The 12,766-nt window shown below is 48.3% G+C and overlaps 1 protein-coding gene across 1 annotated transcript in view; it reads right to left on the reverse strand.

The window, feature by feature from the left end:
* The window catches only part of RFX7 (regulatory factor X7), a 103,964-nt gene that overhangs the window by 22,586 nt on the left and 68,612 nt on the right, over window positions 1–12,766 (reverse strand). The window contains exon 5 of the mRNA XM_054042070.1: window positions 1,573–1,693. Within this exon, the coding sequence (XP_053898045.1) occupies window positions 1,573–1,693 (121 nt within the window). The remainder of the gene's footprint in view (window positions 1–1,572; window positions 1,694–12,766) is intronic.

Raw genomic sequence — 12,766 nt, forward strand, 5'->3', positions numbered from 1 at the left:
TGTTCCATGAGTGTTTGGGGGCTGGATAGAATTGTCCTACAGGCAGAGCTGGTCCTTGGGCATGCCTTTCATAGATAGACAATATGCCAGTACCATCCAGTGTTTCAAGTTGTACAGACCTTAAGAGGACAAGAGTCAATCTGTGGTGACAGAAAACTGTAGATCACCAGTGAGGAATGTGAAATGTCATACCCTCCAGAGATCGATCTCCCATGTGCCTCAACATTTATGAGGCCTTCTCATGATCTCATTTCTAAAGACATGGGCATGCAAATTATAGTTACATATCTGTTGCCTCATGGAGTCTGAATGCTCAATCTTAGATGTGGAAGAATGATTGGCTGACTTTGCTAGCTGGATGCATCAGAGCCACCCCCTCTTTATTTGAGGTGATCAGCACACCTTTCATCATATGTAAAGATACATAATACACAGACTGGTCCTCAGCTTTAGGAAGACAAAATTCTTCCTGACAGATACAAGTTCTCACTGCCTTCATGTCTCTGCTTACTGAGTGGACTTGTTCAGAGGTAATGTGCACGATTAAATAACTTGATGTAGTTTTCAACCAGTTTTTCCAGGAACACCTTACCTTGTTAGAGATGGAATAGAGGTGTTTCAGTTACACAATCTATACATGCTGCTCCCTTACTTATGTCAGACAAACTCGGAACACCAACACATGTCCTCATGGCCTTTAGTTTAATACTGCAATTCCTTCCTGGCAGGGCTTGTTCATTGCTTGCTCATGATGATAATGCAGCACAATGTTTCCTCACTGGCTTGAGCAAACTTTTTCATATTATGCTTGACCTGAATTCTTCACACTGCCTGTTAAGTGATGGGGTGACATAAGGTTGGGCCTATTGGCTTTTTTAATGCCTTTATCTGTGCATAGCCCTGTGTATAGCAGAGATACCTATTTGTGCTCTGACATCATCCTTTCAGGTATCCCAAGTTACATCTGAGGTCACCAGTTAATTGTGTTATTGCTTTCGTGGATTCTTACATGCGGAACTCCTTCCTCACTGACATCCAGTTCATTCCTCTCCTCTTTCAAACAGCAATTAACCTTCCTCTCCCCCTCAAAAAAAAGTGCTTTATAGCCTAAGCATTTCTGTGGGATGAGGGGTGGCAATTTTAAACAACAATTTAATATGGCTTAAGAGGCATCAATGGCTTCATCTTAATTTCTCACATTACAGGACAAGGAAGTTAAGATCATAATTCTCCTTACTTGTGTTACTACGGCATAAAAGGTATTGCATGGATCTAATGCAAGTTGTTTTATCTAAGACCCATCTTTTTATTTTTCAAGGTAAATAACTATAGGAACAACTAAACATTTAGAATCATATGAACTCAAACAGATACAAAATTTCTGAAGACTTGCCTTACATCTTAACAACAAAAGATTAACAAATTTCCAAGTATTCTACAAAGCACTTTGGGGAAATTGTTTTCATTTCTTGATTTAATTTTACTTCTAAATTTAGCTGGTAGTTGAGCTACAACAACAGATGCTCTTCAAGCAAGCGCAGAAGAGATTACTGAAAAGTATTCTAGCAAAGGATATTTTGATTTGCCTCTTGTGCCCAGACGGCGGGCCTTCATATTTGGAAAGACATTTTTCATGATCTTTCCAAAGTCAGCAGCACTTAAAGGATGGTAGCCAAGATTGTCACAATAGCTCCTGAAAGAGAGGGAAAGAAAATGTGAATGAAACTGGTATTAATGCAAAAGGCCGTCCTACACATTAGACTTCCATCAAAGGCTTCAAAACAAAAAACAAAAAACCCTCAGACCCATCCATATTTAGAACCACATTTAACATTAATGAATCAATCCACAATGAACTGAATACATTAAAAATGCATAAACAGAGCTATTAATACAGTCGTTTCTGCCTTGTACTCTTTCAGGTTCAAAGGCAAGTCATGAGGAGATTTAATACAGAGCGACATTATCTGGAGAATGGTTAGGATTTGCTATACAATTTGGTTATTATTTCATCATGTTTCATTACATATATTTCAGACATGGCTTGGATAAAAGAAGAAATCTGACTGGCCAATACATGAGTTAAAATTGCTTGGGTGTAACAAGGTGTGAGGCCATGTATGAATAATTGAAAAACAGAGGGTGAGAGATTTTGCCTATATGTTAAGAGAGTGGAAGACGCTGCATGTGAAAACTCCAAAAAAGTTAGAACTTAATTTAATAAATTCATCTGGGATATTAGCACTAATGGAGAATAGCTAATGAGGCACAGAGCCTGTAGGAGTTTGTCTTCACACAAAGGCCTGGTCTACACTACTAGTTTAGGTCGAATTTAGCAGTGTTAAATCGAATTAAGCCTGGACACGTCCACACTACGAAGCCCTTTTTTCCGACTTAAAGGGCCCTTTAAACTGGTTTCTTTACACCACCTCCGATGACGGGATTAGCGCTGAAATCGACCTTTGCGGGTCGGATTTGGGGTAGTGTGGACGGAATTAGACGTTATTGGCCTCCTGGAGCTATCCCACAGTGCTTTGATGTGACCGCTCTGGACAGCACTCTCAACTTAGATGCACTGACCAGGTAGACAGGAAAAGCCCCGCGAACTTTTGAATTTCATTTCCTGTTTGCCCAGCGTGGAAAGCACAGGTGACCACGCAGAGCTCATCAGCACAGGTAACCATGATGGAGTCCCAAGGTTGCAAAAGAGCTCCAGCATGGACTGAATGGGAGGTACGGGATCTGCTCACCATATGGGGAGATGAATCAGTGCTAGCTGAACTCCATAGCAGTAAATGAAATGGCAAAATATTAGAAAAAGTCTCAAAGGCCGTGAAGGACAGAGGCCATAACAGGGACGCACAGCAGTGCCATGTGAAAATTAAGGAGCTAAGGCAAGCTTACCGCAAAGTCAGAGAGGCAAACGGAAGGTCCAGGGCAGAGCCGCAGACATGCCGCTTCTACGCGGAGCTGCATGCCATGCTAGGGGGTGCAGCCACCACTATCCCAACCGTGTGCTTTGACTCCATCAATGGAGAATCACGCAACAGGGAAGGGGGTTCGGGGTACAAGGAAGATGATGATGAAGACAATGAAGATAGCTCACAGCAAGGAAGCGGAGAAACCAGTTTCCTCAACAGCCAGGATATGTTTATCACCCTGGATCTGGAACCAGTAGCCCCCGAACTCACCCAAGGCATGCTCCCAGACCCTGAGGGCACACAAGGGACCTCTGGTGAGTGTACCTTTGTAAATATTACACATGGTTTAAAAGCAAGCGTGTTTAATGATTAATGATTAATTTGCCCTGGCAATCGCGGCCAGTACAGTTACTGGAAAAGTCTGTTAACGTGTATAGGGATGGAGCCGAAATCCTCCAGAGACATCTCCAGAAAGCTCTCCTTCATGTACTCCCAAAGCCTTTGCAAAAGGTTTCTGGGGAGGGCTGCCTTATCCCGTCTGCCGTGGTAGGACACTTTACCATGCCAGGCCAGTAGCACGTAGTCTGGAATCATTGCATAATAAAGCATGGCAGCGTATGGTCCCAGTGGTTGCTGGCATGCAGACAACATCCATTCCTTATCTCTCTTTGTTGTCCTCAGGACAGTGATATCATTCACGGTCACCTGGTTGAAATGGGGCGATTTTATTAAGGGGACATTCAGAGGTGCTCGTTCCTGCTCGGCTGAACAGAAATGTTTCCCGCTGTTAGCCACGCGGTGGGGGAGGGAGGGGTGAAGTGATCATCCCAGAGAATTGGGTGTGTGTGCGGGGGGTAGTTGGGTTTGTGCTGCATGTTAACCCGGAAACCGCAGCCCCTCCTTTTACATTGCAAACCAATTTTAAATGGCCAACCCAACGGGTGCTTGGTTTGGGAAATGAGGGCGCTGTTGTTTGAAACCATTCCCACATGTTATGAAGGTTGAAAAAGTCAAAAGACTGTGGCTTACCATGGCTGCCTGCAAGCCGAATTCTGTTGCCTGGCACTGCGTGAGTGATCTCTCACACCAAACTGGCAGGCCCTCAATATAAGAGGAAAAATGCGACCTTGTAACAAAAGCACATGTGCTGTGTAATGCGAACAGCAAAATTTAACATGAAAGAGTGTACCCATTGTTCTCTAAAATGTGTCTTTTTTAACCACCTCTCCCTTCTCCACCAGCTGCAAATGTTTCTCCTTCGCAGAGGCTAGTGAAGATTAGGAGAAAACGGTGGACTCGGGATGATATGTTCTTGGAGCTCCAGATGTCCTCCCATGCTGACAGAGCACAGCAGAATGCGTGGAGGCAGTCAATGTCAGAGTGCAAAAAAGCACAATATGAATGAGAGGAGAGTGGCGGGCTGAAGAGAGCAAGTGGTGGGCTGAAGAGGATAGGTGGCGTTAGCTTGTGCCAGACGGCAAGAGTCGATGCTCCGGCTGCTGGAGCATCAAACTGATATGCTCCAGCATATGGTTGAGCTGCAGGAAAGGCAGCAGGAGCAGAGACTGCTGCTACAGCCCCTGTGTAACCAACAGCCCTCCTCCCCAAGTTCCATAGCCTCCTCACCCAGACGCCCAAGTATGCGGTGGGGGGGGCCTCCGGCCACCCAGCCACTCCACCCCAGATGATTGCCCAAGCATCAGAAGGCTGGCCTTCAATAAGTGTTGAAGTTTTAAAGTTTTAAACTGCAGTGTGTCCTTTTCCTTCCCTCCTCCCCCACCCATCCCAGGCTACCTTGGCAGTTATCCCCCTAGTTGTGTGATGAATTAATAAAGAATGCATGAATGTGAAGTAACTATGACTTTATTGCCTCTGCAAGCGGTGCTCGAAGGGGGTGAGAAGGGTGGTTAATTTACAGGGAAGTAGAGTGAACCCAGGGGTGGGCGTGGTTCATCAAGAAGAAACAAATAGAAGTTTCACGCCAGTCACAAAACTGGTTTTCAAAGCTTCTCTGATGCGCACCGCGCCCTGCTGTACTCTTCTAACCGCCCTGGTCTCTGGCTGCGCGTAATCAGTGGCCAGGCGATTTGCCTCAACCTCCCACCCCGCCATAAATGTCTCCCCCTTACTCTCACAGATATTGTGGAGCGCACAGCAAGCAGCAATAACAATTGGAATATTGGTTTCGCTGAGGTCTATTTGAGTCAGTAAACTGCGCCAGCGCGCTTTTAAACATCCAAATGCACATTCTACCACCATTCGGCACTTGCTCAGTTTATAGTTGAACAGGTCCTGACTACTGTCCAGGCTGCCTGTGTACGGCTTCATGAGCCATGGCATTAAGGGGTTGGCTAGGTCCCCAAGGATAACTATAGGCATTTCAACATCCCCAACGGTTATTTTCTGGTCCGTGAAGAAAGTCCCTTCCTCCAGCTTTTGAAACAGACCAGAGTTCCTGAAGACGCGAGCATCATGTACCTTTCCCAGCCATCCCACGTTGATGTTAGTGAAACGTCCCTTGTGATCCACCAGGGCTTGCAGCAGCATTGAAAAGTACCCCTTGCGGTTTATGTACTCGGTGGCTTGGTGCTCCGGTGATAAGATAGGGATATGGGTTCCGTCTATCGCCCCACTGCAGTTTGTGAATCCCATTGCAGCAAAGCCATCCACTATGACCTGCACGTTTCCCAGAGTCACTACCCTTGATATCAGCAGGTCTTTGATTGTGTTGGCTACTTGGATCACAGCCGCCCCCACAGTAGATTTGCCCACTCCAAATTGATTCCCGACTGACCAGTAGCTGTCTGGCGTTGCAAGCTTCCACAGGCTATCGCCACTCACTTCTCAACTGTGAGGGCTGCTCTCATCCTGATATTCTGGCGCTTCAGGGCAGGGGAAAGCAAGTCACAAAGTTCCATGAAAGTGCCCTTATGCTTGCGAAAGTTTCGCAGCTACTGGGAATCGTCCCACACCTGCAACACGATGCGGTCCCACCAGTTTGTGCTTGTTTCCCGGGCCCAGAATCGGCGTTCCACACCATGAACCTGCCCCAGTAACACCATGATTTGCACATTGCTGGGGCCTGTACTTTGTGAGAGGTCTATGTCCATGTCAATTTCCTCATCACTCTCGTCGTCGCGCTGCAATCGTTGCAATCGCTGCTCGCCTGGTTTTGCTTTGGCATGTTCTGGCTCTGCATATACTCCAGGACAATGCGCGTAGTGTTCATAGTGCTCATAATTGCTGCGGTGATCTGAGCAGGCTCCATGATCCCAGTGCTATGGCGTCTGGGCTGAAAAAAGGCGCGAAACTATTGTCTGACGGAGGGAGGATGGGAGGGGTGAGTGACGACATGGCTTACAGGGAATTAAAATCAACAAAGGTGGCTGTGCATCAGGGAGAAACAGAAACAACTGTCAAACAGAATGCCCCCCCCCCCCAAAGATTGAACTGAAAACCCTGGGTTTAGCAGGCCGTTGATTTCACGGAGGGAGGGGGAAGCAAATGAATACAGAACAAATCTGGTCCATCTATCTTTTACATCTTAGGCTGGCAGCAGATGGTGCAGCATGACTGATAGCCATCGGCATCTTCTGGGTGCTTGGCAGAAGATGCTGTATTACAACTGCTAGCCATCATCATCAAGATGGTTCAATAGGACTGCTGGCAGGACTGAGTCTCCAGGAGACAAAACATGTCTGCCCAGGTGCCTCTGACTGAACTCACTGAGGAATACGACGACGATGGATATCAGTCGTAATACACCATCTACTGCCAAAAGGCAAGGAGCTGCTGCTGTATAGCAATGCAGCCCCACGTCTGCCAGCACCCAGATAGCCGATGACGGCTACCAGTCATACTGCACCGTCTACTGCCAAAAGGCAATTAGCTGCTGCTGTGTAGCAATGCAGTACCACGTCTGCCGGCACCCAGATGACATATGGTGATGGTGAGCTGAGCTGAGCGGGCTCCATGCTTGCCGTGGTATGTCTGCACAGGTAACCCAGGTAAAAAGGCATGAATCGATTGTCTGCCGTTGCTCTGACGACATGTACCCAGAACCCCCCGCAACACTGTTTTTGCATCATCAGGCATTGGGATGTCAACCCAGAATTCCAATGCGCGGCGGAGACTGCGGGAACTGTGGGATAGCTACCCACAGTGCAACGCTACGGAAGTCGATGCTAGCCTCGGTACTGTGGACGCAGTCCGCCGACTTAATGTACTTAGAGCATTTTATGTGGGGACACACACAATCGACTGTATAAAACCGATTTCTATAAACCCAGCTTCTATAAATTCGACCTAATTTCGTAGTGTAGACATACCCAAACTTGCCCTGGTTTAATTACGCCAGTTTAGTTAAAACTGGTGCAAATTCCTGTGTGGACACACTTCTAAAAGTATAAAACTGCTTAAATGGGTTTGGCAGGCCCCTGTTAATCAGGACTCGTGTACATAGAGTTTTTGTACTGTTACAATTATTGGTTTAGAAAAAAATAAGCAGTGCAATCTCATAATGTGGCCTAGTTATACTGGTTCAAAGATGCTTATATCTGTATAGAATATTCCTGTACATTTAGGAAAATAAACTATACCAATCTAAGTAAGCATAAGCATGGTTGTATCTTTTCCCCATTCCTCCAATACTCAGAAAACAGCAGAAGGAATTTTGCTCTAACATCCATACCTCTCCCCCCAAAAATGTGACTTTGAACAAGAACAAGAGAACAAGACTGGATCATTTCAATCCAAAATGTGAATTTTCTGGAAAATAAGAAGCATGTTAAAGCAGGGAATAATGGAAGCTATTTTGGAACCATATCCACATAGTAAGTTCTTAAATGATAATGCAGAAATCTGTATGTACTTATACAGCAGCTTTTCACAAACCACAGTGCCTGGTATTCTAACTAAACAGCACAAAGCACATGTATGCTAGCAAAATTCAGCTTTTATGAATGTAACAAAAAGCTTTCTAATTGAAAATAAACAGAAAGCACAATGATTCTATAGATTAGAGAAACTAATTTACAGATGCTACAGCACTCCAGAAACTGGAGTTTCATTCCCAGTACCACCTGCTACAGCAAGAATAGCAATGGCACTAATTAGCAGTGATTTTCTGTATATCAATATACCAGCCAAAGGCTCCCTCTGAAATCATGACTAATGTGGATGGTTGTAGAGGTGTTGGGATACAAGCAAAGCATATTTTCACTTTCAATATAACAGGATGGCCTGCTCCTTTAAGGACCAGGAGACCTGAGCCAGTCAGATCTGTTGAATTTATGAGACCCAACTGGGAAGGGGTCAGGTGACCCCTATAAAAGGCTGACAGGGAGTGACAATAGGGAGATGGGAGAGGAAACAGGCCTCTGGCAGCTGCAGCAAAGAGTGGGTCGAGGAACTGTTTTTGTGTTTGTTATTTTGTCTAACATTCAGTTTAGTTCAGTCTAACAGAAGTTTGGAGAACAAAACGGTGCCTGTAAAAAGTCCTTCCTGGAGTAGGGAGGCAGGCCAGCACCTTATACATGGGGGAGAAGACAGGCAGGTGATCAGTCCATAGAACTGAGAGGAAACATGTAAAGCAGCCCTACGACAGTCAAGGTCCCAAGTATTATTGAACAAATATCTGCTATTCATGTTTTTCATCATTATCATTATGAGATCAGAGCATATACAGGGCTGGTAGATAATGACCTCCATTTCCATGAGTGGAGGGTACCCAGATCCAGTAATCTGCCCTGGGAGATACAAAGGGAGAAAGGAGCACCAACAGCATTAGCCCCCAGTGAGCGCCTCTGCAGCTGCTGTCACAATCACAGCATGACTTAACCCAAGCCATACAGACATGAGGAGGCAGCCAGCAGAGAAGCTTAGAGGATTCAGTCATCCATCTGGAAGCCTCTGCCACTACACGACTGAGGCGTCTCTCACCAGAGGATCTCCATTTCCCCTTCTACACTGCCCCAAAGCGATGGGATAATTGTAGTAAAATTCAGAGAGGTCAGCCTTGTAGGATTTGCTGGCCCCTCTAGTAGGTTTCTCTTGGGACAAGACCATCTCATGCTTTTTGCTTTATTTAGGTGAAAGAGAATGGTGGAAACATAAAAGACCAGGGTGCTGGGAGTCCAAGAAAATTCTTGTGACTACTCAAAAGCCTGGTATACACTACAAAGTTAGGCTGACATACGTTGCCTTCTGACAACTTATTTGTGCATGTGTCTACACTCAAATTTGTCTCCTGCCAGCGTAAGTGGTGACACAGTAACACCACCTTCCCAAATAGCATTGAACCATACTCGACATACTCTAGTCAATGTAGGGTAAATGTAGATGCTGCCTGACCTATGTTGATCCTAACAGTCATCCAGCAGCTGTCCCACAATGCCTGACGCTGACCACTCTGGTCACAATTGTAATTTCCACTGTCCAGGGTCATAGAGACTGGAAGCCACCCTCCCCCTTTTATACACTTGCATATTTTTGAAATGGCTTTTCCCGATTGCCCAGCTTGGAGCTCTTCTGTGTTGTGGTCAAAAGCTCAATCAATCATGCTGCCTATGCACTCTAGATGTGGTCCTGCCTGGAGCAGGTCAGCCGACTGGGACAAAGGCAGTCTAGCCTACTGGTCAGAGTGGGTGTCAGGCCTAGTGGTCGGAGCAGGCATCTGCAGTTTGGAGCCAAAGTCAAGGGTCAAATGGGAAGGCAGGAAATGGATACCAGAACCAAGGATTAAGCCAGAGTCTGGAGCCAGAGCCAAAGATCAAACTGGAAGGAGGAACTGGAGCAAGCAGGGGAGCAGACGAAGTGGGGAGGGTTCAAGGCTGGGTACAAGGCAGGAGCTGCAGGAACAAGGTAATGAAGGAGCAGAGAGAGTGGTTGGCAGGAGTGTGGAGAAGTCATTGAGCTGCTGCTAGTGCTGGCTAAGAACCAGCCTGCTGACCTCTGTAGCCAAGCAGTTGATGTGGCTAAGTGGGTAACCTGCTACAGACCATCTGTACTAATGAGGCTGCCTGGAGACTAGCTCTGCTGCAGACCCTGATTCTTTACAAGTAGACAGAGGACACTGGCTCTCCTGGGCCTCTGAGGAGAAGAGGCTGGGCAGACACAGCTATGAACAAGCCATAGAAACATGGACATCTATGAAGAGATTGCACTGAGGATGCAGGCAAAAGGATATGACTGGGAATAGCAGCAGTGCCACGTGAAAGTGAAGGAACTGCGTTTGGCATACCACAAGGGTAGGAAGGCCAACAGCTGATCTGGTTCCGGGCTGTTGACCTGCTGCTTTTACAATGAGCTGCATGCCCTGGCAGAGACCCTATCAGAAACCCGCAGACCACCGTGGATACCTTGGAGGAGCCGGAAGAGGAGGAGGAATATGCGTCAGGGGGTCCAACTATGCCCCAAGACAACTGATGGGGAGGACACGTGACCTCCCCGCATGTCTTCTCCTTGGGCCCTGGGCTCTCCATCCCCCCTCCCCAACCCAACCTGGCTGGGAGGGGGGAGGAGGAGAGGGCTCTGTCCTCCCACTGAGCCAGCTTCCCCTCCCCGCCCCTCCGGCATGTTCGGCTGCTCTTCCTGGCATCCAGGGCTGGGCGACAGAGCCACTCCCAGACGCTACCTGGTGCAGCGCAGCAGCTGCCTGGGAGAGTGCTTGGCTGTGGCAGCAGCAGGCTGCCTCCTGCCCGGCCTTGGCTTCCGGGATAGCGGCTGAGCAAGTCGGGGGCCCCCCGCCCCTCCCCCAGCATACTCAGAGTCGGCTCCTGTCCCCAGAAGCTGTGCCTAGGCAGGGAGCGGGCTGCCGCTGATGCCCCTCCCCAGCCAGGCTGCAGGCTCTCTCGCTGCCAGCATGCTGTGTGCGCAGCAGTAGCCAGCTGAGAGAGAGCCTGGCTGGGGAGGGGTGGCAGCCCGCTCCCTGCCCAGGCACAGCTTCTGGGGACAGGAGCTGATTCTGAGCATGCTGGAGGGGATGGGGGCTCAGGCTCACTCGGCCGCTGTCCCCAGAAGCTGAGACTGGGTGGGGGGCAGCCTGCTGCTGCCATAGCCAGGCACTCTCCCAGTCAGCCAGGACACTGCGCTGCACCGGGAAGTGTCCCAGAGTGTGGCTGGAAGAGGCTCTGGCCCCGTCCCTTCCTCTCCCCGCTTAGGCCAGCTGCTGGGGGGATGGGGAGGGAGGGACACTTGACCTTCCCTCAGCCCGAGCACGGAAGAGCCCAATCCCGGGGGAAGGAACCTCAGGACAGCATGTGCATGCGTTCTCCCTTCGAATGTTTAAATGCGAAGCGAGTGCCTGGCTCAACCTCATAGAATCATAGAACTGGAAGGGACCTCAAGAGGTCATCTAGTCTAGTCCCCTGCACTCAAGGCAGGACTAAGTATTATCTAGACCATCCCTGACAGGCGTTTGTCCAACCTGCTCTTAAATTTATTCCAGTGCTTAACCACTCTGATAGTTAGGAAGTTTTTCTTAATGTCCAACCTAAACCAATCTTGCTGCAATTTAAGCCCTTTCCCAGTCTTCTGGAATGTCTCCTGTCCTCAGTTAGCAGGACACAGATACCAACTTTTCACTGTTTTACTCGTACAAAAAGAGGTAGAATTATTATCTGATCTTCATTTCCCTGTAATATTAGGCAATGGGAAAGTGGGGGCCTCCTGAGAGATCTGGATGTAATTTCCGTGGAGATATCTGAAATCCTCTCCTGAAGGTTTCTAGGGATGGCTTCCTTATTTCTTCCTTCACAGTAGGACACTTGCCCACACCACTCCGTGCAGAGCCAGCCTTAGGGAAAATGGCATTCTGAGTCCAGAAGATGGGGGTTAGTCAAACGGGGGGACAGCTCCCCTTACAGTGACCCTCCCGCGTCGTTGGGGACCAATGGGGGCAGGAAGCTGGGGGTGGGGAAGGGAGGGTGCAGAACTTTCTGCAGCCAGAGGAGGTTCCCGCAGATGGGTCTGATCTGGACACAGGATTAACAGCCAGAGGACATCACACAGTAGGAGTCCCCAGTTGGGGTGCCCCCGGCCCTGGCCCTCCGTGGCTCTGGGCCTTGTGCTCGGGGATTAAAGGGGCCTTGGGCTGGCTGTGTGTGTGTGTGTGTGTGTGTGTGTGTGTGTGTTTCGGGGGGGGGGGAGGGAAGAAGGAGGAGGGAGGGAAGGGTTGACCCTGGCATCCCTCTCACCACGGGACCCTGGGCGGTCATGCATGTCACCCACCCCTAAGGCTGGCTCTGACTCCATGAAGACTTCAGCAGACAGCATTGCAATAAACAGGCTAGCAGCATAGGGGTCCGGGCAGCTTTGGGATGCCAGCAGCATCAGCATCTGTGTTCCTCTGGGCCTTTGTGACTCTCAGTCTTTGAGAGATGTCAGCTAAAACCACCACTGCCTGTGAAAAATAGTGCCAGTATTCAGTGACATTGTCCTGTTATTCATACCATGGAAACAGGGGCCGGCCTTTCATTGTTGTTTGCAACCAAACAATTCCTTCCTCATTCCTGCCCCCTATTACCCAAGGTGAGCCACACTCACCATGGCTGCAGGTAGAGAGCAGTGCTGTGCAGAGGCACGCCAAAGCTGAAGCATCAATAATGTCTTATTTAAATCTCTTATGGGAATAAGGGAAGAGTGTGCAGAAACTTATCTTTCGCCTTCCATTGTGACTGTAAACACGTTATGTCTGTCTGTTTTATCAGTAGCTGCTGCTGCCGTTGAGGCCTTGAGGGATGCCCTCTCCACACCCGACCCTGATAATGAGGAGAAAGTAGAGGACAAGGGAGTGCATGTTCATCAAGATCCTGCAAGTTAGTGTTGCATCAGGCTGTGAGCAGAAG

Source organism: Malaclemys terrapin, chromosome 10, assembly GCF_027887155.1.
Source record: "Malaclemys terrapin pileata isolate rMalTer1 chromosome 10, rMalTer1.hap1, whole genome shotgun sequence".
NCBI lineage: Eukaryota > Metazoa > Chordata > Testudines > Emydidae > Malaclemys > Malaclemys terrapin.